Source organism: Vulpes vulpes, chromosome 12 (assembly GCF_048418805.1).
Source record: "Vulpes vulpes isolate BD-2025 chromosome 12, VulVul3, whole genome shotgun sequence".
Taxonomy (NCBI): domain Eukaryota; kingdom Metazoa; phylum Chordata; class Mammalia; order Carnivora; family Canidae; genus Vulpes; species Vulpes vulpes.
The window spans coordinates 48,752,606-48,767,399 of record NC_132791.1 but is presented as its reverse complement, the minus strand read 5'-3'; the positions used below and the strand labels follow the sequence as shown (position 1 = coordinate 48,767,399).

The window sequence follows — 14,794 nt, the reverse complement described above, 5'->3', positions numbered from 1 at the left end:
AAATCTTTCAATCTGGAGCAAACCAGGATGGTAGGATCCAGGTGTTCTTGGCCTCAACTCACTGTGTAACCATGAGATGTCTCCTCTCGCTGGGCTTCATGTAGTTCATAAAATGGGACCCTCTAGCTCAGATACTCTACTGTTCTTTGGATGGCCTCTAGATTTCCTGAAGCTGGGCACCACAAGGGCAACTCTGGCTTATTCCTCATTGATTATAGTCCCCAGAGCTTTCCCTAGGATTCTTGAAACTTCAACATCCTTGAACAGTAGAGGTAAAGGGGGCCTTTAAGACTATCTGATCCTGGGCAGCCCCTGTGGCTCAGCGGTTTAGCGCTGCCTTCAGCCCAGGGTGTGATACTGGAGACCTGGGTTGGAGTCCCACATGGGGCTCCCTGCATGGAGCCTGCTTCTCCCTCTGCCTGTGTCTCTGCCTCTCTCTGTGTGTGTCTCTCATGAATAAATAAGTAAATAAAATCTTAAAAAAAAAAAAGACTATCTGATCCTACTTCCTTTCTAGTTCTATGAACACCTTTCCAGAGGTACATGCATTTGTTCATTCATCATAGTTAAATATACACCTAAACCTCTATTTACTGTTTACTAGGTACTAAGCTCCTTGAGGGCAGGTAGCAAGATTTATGGCTCAGCAAGAGTGAAAGCCTTGCATATAACGAAATGATAAATAGATGGTGTTCAATTCCACATTGAAATCTTTTGCACTGTATCTCCCAGTGGCCTAGAGGGAGGACACAGGGCTCTAATGGTGTGCTGGGGGGTAGTTTGTCCCAGTTCAGAACGCTGGGACAGGAATTTTGCAAACTGGTTGTTAAACACAGTCATTATTAAAAATTAAATTACATGGGGGAGCCTGGTTGGCTCAGTTGGTATAGCATGTGACTCTTGATCTTGGGGTCATGAGTCAGAGTCACTCTCTCTATGTGTGTCTCTCATGAATAAATAAATAAAATCTTTTTAAAAAATTAAGTTTTGTAACCAATAAAAACAAAGAGAACAAGTACTCAAAATTCATCTTTTCCTGATTACTTTCTGATATTTTACTACTATTTACAATCTTTTTTTTTTTAATTTTTTTTTTTATTTATGATAGTCACAGAGAGAGAGAGAGAGGCAGAGACACAGGCAGAGGGAGAAGCAGGCTCCATGCACCGGGAGCCCGACGTGGGATTCGATCCCGGGTCTCCAGGATCGCGCCCTGGGCCAAAGGCAGGCGCCAAACCTCTGCGCCACCCAGGGATCCCCTACAATCTTTTTTTTAAGATTTTTTATTTATTTATTCATGAGTGACACACACACACATACACAGAGATAGAGAGAGAGAGAGAGAGAGAGAGAGGGAGAGAGAGAGAGGCAGAGACACAGGCAGAGGGAGAAGCAGACTCCCTGCAGGGAGCCCTACGAGGGACTGGATCCCAGGTCCCCAGGATCACGCCCTGGGCTGAAGGTGGCACTAAACGGTTGAGCCACCCAGGCTGCCCCTATTATCAATAATCTTAAGGTAATTTACATCTATTATAGCTATATGATAGAATATTACATAATGATGTGGTACTGTTCATCTCTTCCCAAGCCCATGTTGGTAGTTTGAAAAAGGCCATGGTGGGAGTATTTACACCATGGAAATCAGCAAACACTACCAATCATGGCTCCTGACACACCGGAACTGGTTGCTAAATACCTGTCTACTAGCACATCACTGGTTCAGAGACATTATGGTCTTGTGATGGCACCACTCTATCTCCCTGTCATCATCTGCTCTGGTCTTCAGATCCAGATCTCCCTCTCTGGAAAAGAAAAACGAAGAGTTGGATCATCACTTAAAAACTAAAGAGATAGGGATGCCTGGGTGGTTCAGTGGTTGAGCATCTGCCTTTGGCTCACTGCCTTCGGCTCAGAGCATGATTCCAAGATCCCAGGACTTAGTCCCACATCGGGCTCCCCATGGGGAGCCTGCTTCTTCCTGTGCCTATGTCTCTGCCTCTCTCTGTGTCTCTCATGAATAAATAAATAAAATCTTAAAAAAAAAAAAAAACTAAACTAAAGAGATAGGAGATGTGGCTGGCTTAGTCCATAGAGTTTAGTCTTAATCTCAGGGTTGTAAATTCAAGCTCCACGTTGGGCATGGAACCTTTTTTTTTTTTTTTTTTTTAAAGGAGAGGGACACCTGTGTGGCTTAGTCTGTTAAGCAGTTGAAGGAAAGGTTAAACATTCTTTTCTTTTAATTTATTTTTAAAGATTTTATTTATTTATTCATAGAGAGAGAGAGAGAGAGAGAGAGAGGCAGAGTCACAGGCAGAGGGAGAAGCAGGATCCATGCAGGGAGCCCAACATGGGACTCGATCCTGGGTCTCCAGGATCACACCCCGGGCTGCAGGCGGCTCTAAACCGCTGTGCCACCGGGGCTGCCCAAGTTAAACATTCTTAAGAAGGAAAAGTTAAACACTAGATTCTTGACTGGAGAAAATAGTAAGCAAACTTCGGGGCTTTTCCCAAGTGACTCAAGTCTCAGATATTTCTGTTCCCCAAGGAGAGGAGCCCACAACCAAGCAAAGGAAGACAGGTTGCTGGGCTCAGAGGCCGAGCTTTAAGTCTATAAAGGACATTTTGCTTTTGTGACATTTGCGCCCAACCTCTTAGAAAAATGTAACAGGAAAAAATATATACAAAATAGGAACCCAAATGTCTTATTATTAGATTCAACATATCTAAAATTATACATCAGGGCACCTGGGTGGCTCAGTTGGTTAAATGTCCAACTCTTGATCTCACCTCAGGTCTTGATCTCAGGGTTGTGAGTTTAAGCCCTATGTTGGGTTCCAGGCTGGGCATGGAGACTACTTTTTAAAAAATTAAATTAAATTAATAAAATTGCATTTTAAAAATAGTAAAAAAAAAAAAAGTAAAATAAAATCACTACATCAAATCATTGTAAAAATTTCTAAATACTGGGACACCTGGGTGGCTCAGAGGTTGTGTGTCTGCCTTCAGCTCAGGACATGATCCTGGGATCGAGTGCCACATCGAGCTCTCTGCATGGAGCTTGCTTCTCCCTCTGCATGTGTCTCTGCCTCTCTCTATGTCTCTCATGAATAAAATAAAATCTTCTTTAAAATTTCTTAATATTTTCATTTCTGTACTTAGTAACAGGTAGCAGTTTACAGAATGACACCAATCCTAGCCCATAATTTGAATGCACTGCCCTAAAAAGTAAAAAAGCCAGAAGACTCCTTGGCTCCTGGAACTCCTTTGATGAGGGGATGTCTGAGCTCCCTTTTTCACCCAAATCAGGCCCTGGGGGGCTGGGATGTGATCTGGATACCATGGAAATGAGTCAGGATGGTGACCTCCTGTTTGTATTTTCCTCTGAGTCTCTCTGGACTGCCTTCCCCAGCCCTAGAAAAAAGCTCCATCAACCAAGGAAGATCTTGACTCCTTGACCCCAAACCTATCTAAATGGTGCCTCAGGTCCCTATTAGGTATTGGTCACAAATTTCTTTCATTAATTTGTTTGTCATCCAGGCATCTTCTCAAGCACTTAAGTGAATCTAAAAGAGGGATTCCTGGGGTGCCTGGCTGGCTCAGTTGGTAGATTGTGTGACTCTTTTTTTTTTTTAAGATTTTATTTATTTATTAATGAGAGACAAAGAGAGAGAGAGAAAGAGAGAGAGAGAGGCAGAGACACAAGCAGGCTCCATGCAAGGAGCCTGACATGAGACTCGATCCTGGGTCTCCAGGATCACGCCCTGGACTGAAGGCGGCGCTAAACCACTGAGCCACCTAGGCTGCCCAGATTGTGTCACTCTTGATCTTGGGGTCATGAGTTCAAGCCCCAAGTTGGGCACAGAAATTACTTAAAATAATAATAATAATAATAATAATAATAACAAAAAATTAAATAAAAGAGAAATTCCTGCCTAAGGAGCTGATATCCTAGCAACAAAGTGATGTGAAAAGGGCATTCATTTTTTCAAATACAGCCCTGGGTGGCCCAAAGGTTGATTTTCACATATAAAATGATAAACCCTCCTAGGAATGAAGGAAATTAGCCAGAACTTAGAATATGGTAGAAGGGCCTGTTATGGAGACAGGCTCTGAAATGTTTCTGCTCCATGGTCCCATGATTCCATAACTGTACAGCCACCAAGGAAGGAGATAGGAAAGGTGTATTCATGTACTTTGGTAAAATGAGTAGGAGGGTGCACCAAATAGGGTTCCCCCTGTAAGTAGGAACACTTGGGGAAGAAGGCAGGACAAAGAGTGAAGTCCGGGTGACAGATGAGGACACGGTAGCTCACAGGAACTAGTGACCTACCTTCAGGGTTAGGAACCTCATCTGCTCTAGGCTCCAAGAGTCTAAGAAATTGAGCCATGTAGCAGAAAGAGAGCAGTCTGATCTATAGAGGAAAGAAACCTCAAGGGTAGGGAAAGGCTTCAGCCCCTTGGTCAGCCTGGGAGGGAAGAAGGGCTGGTGGGGCGGGGTGGGGCGGGGCTTTCCTTGGAGGCTTTGGGGCTGAGTCCTTCCTTTCTGGTCCCCCATTGGGTCAGTGGATCCTGCAGCCCTGCCAGGGAGGGACAAATGAGAAGAGCTGTTGGTTTTTCCCCTTTAGCCATTCAGAATTTTCCCACATAAATACCGAGAAAGACCCTGCTCTCCCCTCACTTCTCAGGAGTTGCCCCTGGGCTGGACCTGGCGTCCTGGGGGTGAGCAGGGCCATGGGGGACCTGTTTATGCTCAGGGTGGCCGTGGGCATATGCTACGCCACCTTCAGTGCCTCTGCCTGGTAAGTACTTTCCATCCACCCTCCCCACCCAGGAAGCTCCCATGATCTCATTCCCATTCACCGCTGCTTCATTTTTTTCTCTTTTTGACAGGTCAGTGAACAATTTCCTGATAACAGGTCCCAAGGTAGGATGATCTCTGGCTTCTGTTTTTAGCCACCCAGGTTCCTAAGGGAACTCTTTTTGGGGAAAGACAAGAGGGAAGGGGAGGGAGACAGTGACGGAAGTTCCCCACCCAGAAGAACCCATAATTGTTCCTTCATGGAAAGTGAGCTCACCTGAGTCCTGCTTGCCCCCAGCAGCCCCGGACGACCTGACCCAAGTCAGGACTGACCTTCATAGCACTTTCCCTTTGCCAGGCCTATCTGACCTACACCACCAGCGTGGCCCTGGGCGCCCAGAGTGGCATAGAGGAGTGTAAATTCCAATTTGCTTGGGAACGCTGGAACTGCCCGGAAAGTGCTCTCCAGCTCTCCACTCACAACAGGCTGAGAAGTGGTAAGTTGTGCACTCGCACAAAGGGGTATATTGTGCATGGTGGTAGTGAGCTTGCTGCATGTGTACATTTTGTGTGTACGTTTGTGTGACATGTATATGCACAATGAAATGAAAACGTTATCAGTGATCTACTGACCTGCCACTTCCTGGCTGTGAAACCTTGACCGAGTTACCCCTCCCCTCTTTCAACCCCAGTGTTGTCATTGGGTCAATGAGGCCAACTCTATTTAGCTCTCCAGGAGTACTAGGAGGGTTGCATGGGGTGGATACAAAGGTATTTCCATACAAATGTAATCATTTCTCTATTTTTAAAATGCAGGGCTGTATGTGTGTCTTTGTATACACTTACCTTGCACTGAGTTGCATGAAATAAAAACAGGGAAAGGGCTCTGTGTTTGCAGCCGCTGAGGGGTTTCCCATCTGCCCAGCTGTCATAAACTCCCAACAACAGAGAAGCTGAAAGATCACATTGAGCTGTATCTCGTGTGTGTGTGTGTGTGTGTGTGTGTGCGCGCGCGCACCTGTTGGTTCTTTATAACTGTGTGTAGTAGTTTACATAAAGTTCGTTTATATACAAAAAATACAGAGTTGCCTGAGAAGGGGGGGCAGGAAGGGAGTAAAGAAGATGTGGAAGAAGAGAGTCCACACTCTCTTTACAGATTCCTGTGGGAATGTGGAGTGTGTGGAAATGAAACGGGAGAATGTTTTTTAGTAATATATGAGCTCAGTAAGTGGTAGCCATGATCATTATTATTATTAAATAGTTCCTGCTTTATGTCAGAAGGAAGAAAAGGCCCTTCTCTCTTCGCTAAGCCAGCTTCATGGCCCTTAGTCCCCACTGCCCAAGGACTGGAAGCAGTGGCTAGTGAACAGAAGCCCAGGCTGGATTTTAGAAGAGCAGTGTCTTGGTCCCAATACAAGTGGTGAGGAGAGTGGCCTTGGTGCCATCACTCCCTCTCTGGGTTTTATTATCCCCACCCCCATAGGGATACTGTCTACCTGAATGAAGTAAGGTTGCTGGAAAGACATGCATTGTTCTCTCAAGTAGAAGAGCATCCTCTCTCTCTCTCTTTTTTTTTTTTTTTTTGTAAGATTTTATTTACTTGAAAGAGAGCATGAGTGGCTGGGGGAGGGTCAGAGGGTGAAGGAGAAGCAAACTCCCCACTGAGCAGCAATCCCAATGTGGGGCTCAATCCCAGGACCCTGGGACCATGACCCACGCCAAAGTCAGATGCTTAACTGATTGCACCACCCAGATGCCCAGAAAGACCCTGGGACCATGACCCAAGCCAAAGTCAGATGCTTAACTGACTGCACCATCCAGATGCCCAGAAAGAGCATCCTTTTAAACCCAAAAGGGACAGGGGACAGAGGAGAGAAACAATTGCTTTTCTAAAGCCTCTGCTTTGGGTCACCAAGTTTCCAGTCCCCCCTTTCTCTCCAAAGCCACCAGGGAGACTTCTTTCATTCATGCCATCAGCTCTGCTGGAGTCATGTACATCATCACCAAGAACTGTAGCATGGGCGACTTTGAAAACTGTGGCTGTGATGAGTCAAAAAACGGAAAAACAGGTAAGCTATGCTCTGTGTGGGTAGGAAGAAGCGAGGAATGCAGAGCTACATGCAGGTTAACGTCTTCCAGGGACAGGCTAAGGGACACAGGTCCCTCAAATACCGAGACGCTAGCAGCAACTTCTTGGTGGGAGCTCCTGGACCTATACTATTCCAAGAGTTGAGCCTGGGTCCTTGATTCCAGGATCACAAAGTAGCACTGAGCTCTAAAACTAACAAGACATCGAGGAATGAGAAGGCCAAAGACAGTTTAAAGCTAACCCTCATATTTCAGGCTGAGAACAGCTTGGCCATAATCCAGAGCTACTCAATTATTTGTAGACCATCTAAGAGACTCGGATTTATCATCAAAGAGGGAGAAGATGGCTCTAACAAGACTACTGTAGGATAATGGTGCACAATTACAGAATATTTGAGCTGCAATGAACCTGTAAGATCATCTTGGCCAGGCTCAGTATGCTTACATTTACTGTGCGTAGAAAGACTAATTGCCTAGAGATGGAAAGTACCTGAAGGGTAGGCAGTTGGCTTTGGGGAAAGGACCTTACCCACTCACCTCCACTTCCCTCTCTCACCTGCAGCTTTACATGCTTCTAGGGCTCTTGGAGGATGGTTTGGCTATGTTAGCTAAAGTAACCTTGACCCTTCTGAAACTTAGCCAGGAGGAGTATGTAGGACTTGGGCAGCCCCAGTGGTGCAGCAATTTAGCGCCGCCTTCAGCCCAGGGTGTGATCCTGGAGACCAGGGATCGAGTCCCACGTCGGGCTCCCTGCATGGAGCCTGCTTCTCCCTCTGCCTATGTCTCTGCCTCTCTCTCTCAGTCTGTGTCTCTCGTGAATAAATAAATAAATCTTTAAAAAAATAATAATAATAATAATAAAGTTTGATTTACTTATAAAATAAAAGAAGTATGTAGGACTTATTGTTTCCTTATGTGTAGGAGGTCACGGCTGGATCTGGGGAGGCTGCAGCGACAATGTGGAATTTGGGGAAAGGATCTCCAAACTCTTTGTGGATAGCCTGGAAAAGGGAAAAGATGCGAGAGCCCTGATGAACCTTCACAACAACAGGGCAGGCAGGCTGGTAGGTATAGGAGCCCCCCAGTGAACTATCAGGATCACTACTGGCAATAGCCTCACATGTGCACAGCCCTTTACAACCTAGCAAGAGCTGTCTCAGACCCATGTGCCATCCTCACACCACCTAGCAGGACTGGGATGGCCACCGCCATTCTCTGGATGACAAAGTCAGTTCAATACAACTAATAAGCATCAGAACCAGGCAATAAACTCAGATCTTCTACTTTAGTCTTATTATGAAACATTACCATGTAGCCCTTTCTGCAGGCAGGTTTCTGAGAACACAGGACAATACGGTAGCAATGCCTTGCTTTCATGACAAAATTTTAAACATTTCAACTGTATATTCTAGGAAATTAATGGGGGAGGGGAGGGAGATCATCCAAATTGTATCCTAAAATCTGTCTGGATTTCTAGGGATTGGGACTTATCTAGATTTCTCTGGAGGGGCTGTTTTCCCCTAAGACTTCTGGAGTGTTCTGAATTCAAGTGCAAGCAAGTTGGATTTAAAACTAAGAGCATAAAAATTTCCCCGTGAACCCATACCTGGAAGACCTGATTGCCCAGGGCAAGGGGAAGAGATTTTCAAGGCAATTACACACACATGGGTAATTGCCTTGCCGGTAGAGGTCCAGACTGCATGAACTTCCCTACCACTGGGAGAGGACAAACCCTCACCAATACTCCAGCCTCTACCTTCAAGACAATAACAGTGCCGATGATCATATTTTCTCCTTTAATTTACCCGGAACTTTCTTGATCATTCTTATTCCAATGAGAGAGAGAAACAAGCTCAACAAGGGATGGAGATGGGCCTAGAGCCTCGGTTTCCTATTCCTGCAACTTCTTCAACACTTGCTTGATTTTCCCATACAATACCCAACAGCACTTTAAAATTATCCTTATAGGGACGACTAGGTGGCTTAGTGGTTGAGCACCTGCCTTCGGCCCAGGGTGTGATCCCGGGGTTCTGGGATCAAGTCCCACATCGGGCTCCCTGCATGGGGCCTGCTTCTCCCTCTGCCTGTGTCTCTGCCTCTCTGTGTGTGTCTCTCATGAATAAATAAATAAAATCTTTTAAAAATAAATAAAATAAATAAAATTACCCTTACAAGCCCTTTACACTCCTGAATACTCTAATTGAGAAGATCTGAGGTGGGGCCCAGGAACGAGCATTTCCCACAGGCCTCTCCAGTAATTCTGATGCTCTTCCAAAGTTAAGAAGCACAACTCTAAAATATCCCATTGAATTACTAGCCTTTGGTCTTCCCTACCCAATGTTGTTTTATTTTTTGTCCTCTCTCACTTCTTCTCTCTGTAGGCAGTGAGAGCCATCATGAAAAGGACCTGCAAATGTCATGGCATCTCTGGGAGCTGCAGCATCCAAACATGCTGGCTGCAGCTGGCTGACTTCCGGGAAATGGGAGACTACCTGAAAGCCAAGTACAAGCAGGCCCTGAAAATTGAGATGGATAAGCGGCAGTTGAGGGCTGGGAACAGTGCTGAGGGCCACTGGGCCCCCACTGAGGCCTTCCTTCCTAGTGCAGAGGCTGAGCTGATCTTTTTAGAGGAATCACCAGATTACTGTACCCGTAATTCCAGTCTGGGCATCTATGGCACAGAAGGCCGGGAGTGTCTGCAGGACAGCCACAACACATCCAGGTGGGAGCAACACAGCTGCGGGCGCCTATGCACCGAGTGTGGCCTGCAGGTGGAAGAGAGAAGAACTGAGGCTATCAGCAGCTGTAACTGCAAATTCCAGTGGTGCTGTACAGTCAGGTGCGACCAGTGTAGGCACGTAGTGAACAAGTACTACTGCACAAGCTCCCTGGGCAGCGCTTTGGCCAGAGGCAAGGGCAGTGCTTCATAGCAAGCACTTGCTTAGTTGCAAGTGAATTTGACGATGGGAGGGGACATGGTTTCTTTCTCAGAAAGAGTGAATTAGAAAATCACATAGTTCGTCTGTAGCTCTCTTCATATCTGCTATTGATGGGGAAATGGAGGCCCAAGGTTATATAGCATATTCTTGACAGAGTTGAAATTGGAATGTGGCATTCTAACGTGGGCAGACCTCATTTCATCTCTCCTGCAAGCTGTTTCCTGGACTTTGTGTCTGTACTTTTGCATCTTGCTAAAGGGGAGTTTGGCTTGGGGGTCTTATCCAAAGGGACCCTCAAAGTACTTGTCACCATAAGTTTCAGAGGGAATGGAAGCAAAAACCAAAGAGTTCTGTTCAGACTTCTGAAGGAGCAAGCTTCCCCGATGCTGGCTAACTCCAGAAAGAACAACTATATGTTCACGCAGATCATTGGGGCAGAAACCATATATGTACCTAGTGGGCGGCTTTTAAGGTATTGAGTTTTTAATCTGAGTATGCACTTTTAAAAAGTTCTCAGGGCACCTGACTGGCTCAGTTGGTAGAGCATGTGACTCTTGATATTGGGGTTGTGAGTTCAAGCCCTACACTGGGTTCAGAGCTTACTGAAAAAAAAAAAAGTTCTCCCCACAAAACCCTGGGGAAACCAGGAAACCAGGACCCAACATAAACTGAAGACTTTCCCAGCTCAGAAACTACCTCTGTAGCCATGGAAAAAGAATGGTCATAGTAAATGGGCAGGTGACCCCAACTTATCTAGAGAAGGCTCTCCTCCATTACCCTGCCCAAAGAGAGATATTTTTGCCCCCAAGAGCTGTGAAAGGACTCTTTTGTTATTTTCCCAGATTGGGAATTCAACTTCATTTTGCAATAAATGCTAGAATATACATCCACCTGAGACGTTTTATTTCTCACTTTGGTAACCTTAGGATAAGAAAGGGAATTGAAAATCCTGCTTGTATATTCCAGTTGTGCACAAAACTAAGGGAAAAACTGGAAATACACAACCCTCTTGGTATAAGTGTTTAAGAGATGATATAATTGAGAATCAGGAACTGGTCAATAGGAAAACAATGTAGACTCCTGGATTTAGGTGGTGTTATTTTAATGCAACCTAAAAAACTTGATGAACAAGGAAGCCTTTTGAACTTGAACCATATTCAAAGTGTGTTTGCTCTCTTAACTTGGGCTTCCTGGGGTGTCTGTATGCCTCAGGGAGACCCTGGGCTAGAGAGACTAGGAAAGTTGTGGATTCTACCTTCCTCATTTGCACTTCTACATCTTCCACTGGCAATCTTGGGGTGGAGAGCCCTTGGGGGCTCAAAAATTTGTCTCCTAAATGTGAGCATCTCAGCTTTAGGAGTCTTCCCTTTGTGCAAAGGCCAAGCATAAACAAGTACAATGACTGATCACCAAGAGTGAAGAAACCTCTCAGCTTAATGTTTTAAATTAGAAAACAATTTAAATGTTCAACAGTAGGGCAAAGTAGTTAAATCATGGCCCCACAATGGAATATCAACCATTAAAATCATATTTTGGAGAAATACCTGGCAACATGAAAAACATACATGATATATTAAGTGAGTAAAGTTAATTACAAAACAGCATGTTCAGGATAACTCAATTTTGTTTTTAAAAACTTGAAAAAACTGGGTCACCTGGCTGACTCAGTTCTTAGGTCATGCCACTCTTTTTTTTTTTTTTAAGATTTTATTTATTTATTCATGATATTCACACAGAGAGAGAGAGAGGCAGAGACATAGGCAGAGGGAGAAGCAGGCTCCACGCAGGAAGCCCGACGTGGGATTTGATCCCAGGTCTCCAGGATCGCGCCCTGGGCCAAAGGCAGGTGCTAAACCGCTGCACCACCCAGGGATCCCATCATGCCACTCTTGATTTCAGGGTTGTGAGTTCAAGCCCCACACTGGGCATAGAGCTGACTTTAAAAAAAAAAGAAAAGAAAAGAAAATATTTGCTATTGTGTAGTACCAAATAGAGTAATTTGTTTACCTGTTTGTGTTTTTCTGTGTTCTTACATTTGTCTATGATAATAAATATTTTTCTTATCAAAAAGAATCGTTACTGGGGTACCTGGCTGGCTCAGTCAGTACATGTAATTCTTGATCTCAGGGTGGTGTGTTCAAGCCCTCGAAAGAAAGAAAGAAACCAGGAAACCAAGAAACCAAGAAACCAAGAAAGAACAAAAGGACAAAAGAAAAAAGGAAGAAAGATAGATTTTAAAAATACTTGTTATAAAATACTTCTGGAAAAAAAGAATGAGTTATTATTTTTTAATGCCAACAGGAAATAACCTTCTTCTTCTTCTTCTTCTTCTTCTTCTTCTTCTTCTTCTTCTTCTTCTCCTTTTTAGTGAATAGAAATGTGAAATATTCATTAAGGAAGATGGCATCTCAAGAGAAACCATAGGGGCTGTCTGGGTGGCTCAGTGGTTGAGCCTTTGCCTTTAGCTCAGGTTGTGGTCCTGGGGTCCCGGGATGGAGTCCCGCATTGGCTCCCTGCATGGAGCCTGCTTCTCCCTCTGCCTATGTCTCTGTCTCTCTCTGGGTCTCTCATGAATAAATAAATAAAATCTTGAGAGAGAGAGAGAGAGAGAGAGAGAAACCATAAGCAGGTACCTTGAAAGCTTACTGTGGTCTTTATTCCTTCTGGTGCATTTACAACTCCCACGGATGGCGGAGACAAGAAAAAATCCATTAAAGTACAGCCTATGTCAAGAAAATGGAAGATTTCTTCTACCTTTCTCCTAAGAAAGTTTACAGAAAGACACTACAGTTATTGACAGAGAAAGTGTGTGTGGCGGTAGTGAAAAGGGGAAAGAGACACTATCTAAGCATAAAAATTATGGTGAAGAAATAGGCAATCAAAAGAAAAGATTAGGGATCCCTGGGTGGCGCAGCGGTTTGGCGCCTGCCTTTGGCCCAGGGCGCGATCCTGGAGACCCGGGATCGAATCCCACGTCGGCCTCCCGGTGCATGGAGCCTGCTTCTCCCTCTGCCTGTGTCTCTGCCTCTCTCTCTCTCTGTGTGTGACTATCATAAATTAAAAAAAAAAAAAAAAAAAAAAAAGATTAACCTGGGGCTCAGAGAAAAACAAATATCATAAAATTATGTGGCATTGAGGTCAATCCTCCAGTGCACACAGATGCCAAAGTGCCCATCATAAAATTCGAGTTGTGAAACTGTGCTAGGGAAATGAACAAACTAGATTTTCTCCCTTCATTCCTAACAGAATCTCCATCCAAAGGACCCAGGTACTTGATGCTTTGCCATCAATCAATCACATCAACAATCTTCCTACATAGACCCTGAGCCAGAAAGGAAAGGAATTCAGATTTCTCTACATCCATCACCTTCCTGTCAGGGATCCATTCCATGGCTTATGGTGTTATTCAGATTCCTTAGTTACAACCCTCCCCTCCTTCCCTTTTGGCTCACCCTGACAAGCGGGCTCTCATGGAGGTGACAGGACGGTAAAACTCCTATGTTCAGTACGTTCAGGACCCCAGACAGGCAGACTGGCCATAATCTATGGTGGATCTTGAAAACCTATTGAAAAAAGAATCAGCTCAATAAGGGAAACCTGTCCACAAGCCTATTCACCCATTTCAAATCCAGGCTCTGCTTCATGTGGCCTGGAGAACAGAAGCCTGTATTTTCTGTCTAGATTAAAAGGAAAATATGCTTATGCTTGCCAGGCCCCTATAAAGCTTTTTCTCCTCCCCCTCCCACCTCTTTTTCCTCCTTCTCTTCCTCACCCTCCTTCCCATCTGACCTTTGCCATGAGTAGAACTAGAGATTCCCAAGAAAACTGTGAGGTCTGTTCTAGAGTCTCCTAAGGTGCCCTGCCAGTCTCCTCAGGGCTTGCCAGTAGTTGTAACAGTAAGGGTGGAAAGGAAATAATGGAGCACCTATTAAGTGTCAAGGGCTTAATATATGTTATATGCTTCATCCCTGGGAACAACCCAATTAAAGAGTTACAATTATTCCCCTCTTATTACTGAGGAACTGTGTCTCAGATAAGTTAAGCATTCACCCTAAAATTAAACACAAGGAGGTGGATTTGAATTCAGGCCAGGATCACACAAATCCACACTCTTTCTTGACACCACTTGTGCTCTGGGAGCCCAGCATCTCCGGTGACATTCTTAACTGTTTGACAGCTTTGCCGAATGACTACCATTCATATGCAGTGAAAGGTGTCCTCTTCCTCCCTCTTCTGCAAGTAGGAGAGTTAAATTTCTCAGCCCTTCTCCAGAATGGGGAAACCTAACTTTTGACTTGCAAAGATCTTCCTTAGAATGATAAAGCAAGATAGCCTGACTCCTGCTGACTTGGGATGGCGAATCCTGGTTCACTAGGGGGTACTCAGAGAAAAAAGCTAACAATTATGGTCTATATTAGAGGTCAAAGTTTCAAAGGAATGTCAAAGAAGGAGTGTTTATTTTAGAGGGTAGAGGAAGGCAAAACAGGATCTAGAGAAAGACAAATTTCTAGCCCCAGATCACAAACTACTTCTAATAATTGATCACAAAAGATAGAGACTCGGCCCAGATACAGATGTTTGAGTTGAGGGGAAATGCAGTGAAAGCGAAAACCAGAGAAAGGGCTTCAGGAGAAGTTAAAGACCTTTGAGTAGAACTACAGCTCTAAAGCAGCTAATCCTGTCGCATTCCCTAACAAAAAAAAAGGGGAAAGCTGGGTTTAGAGGAGAGAAGTGTCCAGCCCTATGTCACCAAAGGAGATAACTGATGAGATAACACTAGACTCCAAGGCCCTGAACACTCTCTATGGCTGGTACTTTGCCAACCCTGTCAGACTGCCGTTTTCATCAAAAAAGGGACATTGGATGAACAATGCGGGTATTGAGGAAATTAGGTCAAGGCTCCAGGAAGCCTCAGACTCTACTTGGTCAATGAGGGAATAGGGAGACTAGGGGTAAGGGAACTAGGCAT

General features: G+C 44.7%; 1 protein-coding gene across 1 annotated transcript; it reads left to right on the top strand.

The window, feature by feature from the left end:
* Positions 1–4,731: 4,731 nt before the first annotated feature.
* Positions 4,732–9,816, top strand: WNT8A (Wnt family member 8A). The gene is made up of 6 exons (XM_026001297.2): positions 4,732–4,799; positions 4,891–4,924; positions 5,157–5,295; positions 6,742–6,867; positions 7,808–7,950; positions 9,268–9,816. The coding sequence occupies exons 1-6, from the start codon at positions 4,732–4,734 to the stop codon at positions 9,814–9,816; spliced, it is 1,059 nt and encodes a 352-aa protein (XP_025857082.1).
* The last annotated feature ends 4,978 nt before the right edge of the window (positions 9,817–14,794 follow it).

Bases quoted from the DNA above. Each gene is read 5' to 3' on its own strand.
- WNT8A (XM_026001297.2), top strand. From the start codon at position 4,732: ATGGGGGACCTGTTTATGCTCAGGGTGGCCGTGGGCATATGCTACGCC. The intron at 4,925-5,156 runs GTAGGATGATCT...TCCCTTTGCCAG, and splicing joins TCCTGATAACAGGTCCCAAG to GCCTATCTGACCTACACCAC. The intron at 5,296-6,741 runs GTAAGTTGTGCA...TTCTCTCCAAAG, and splicing joins TCACAACAGGCTGAGAAGTG to CCACCAGGGAGACTTCTTTC.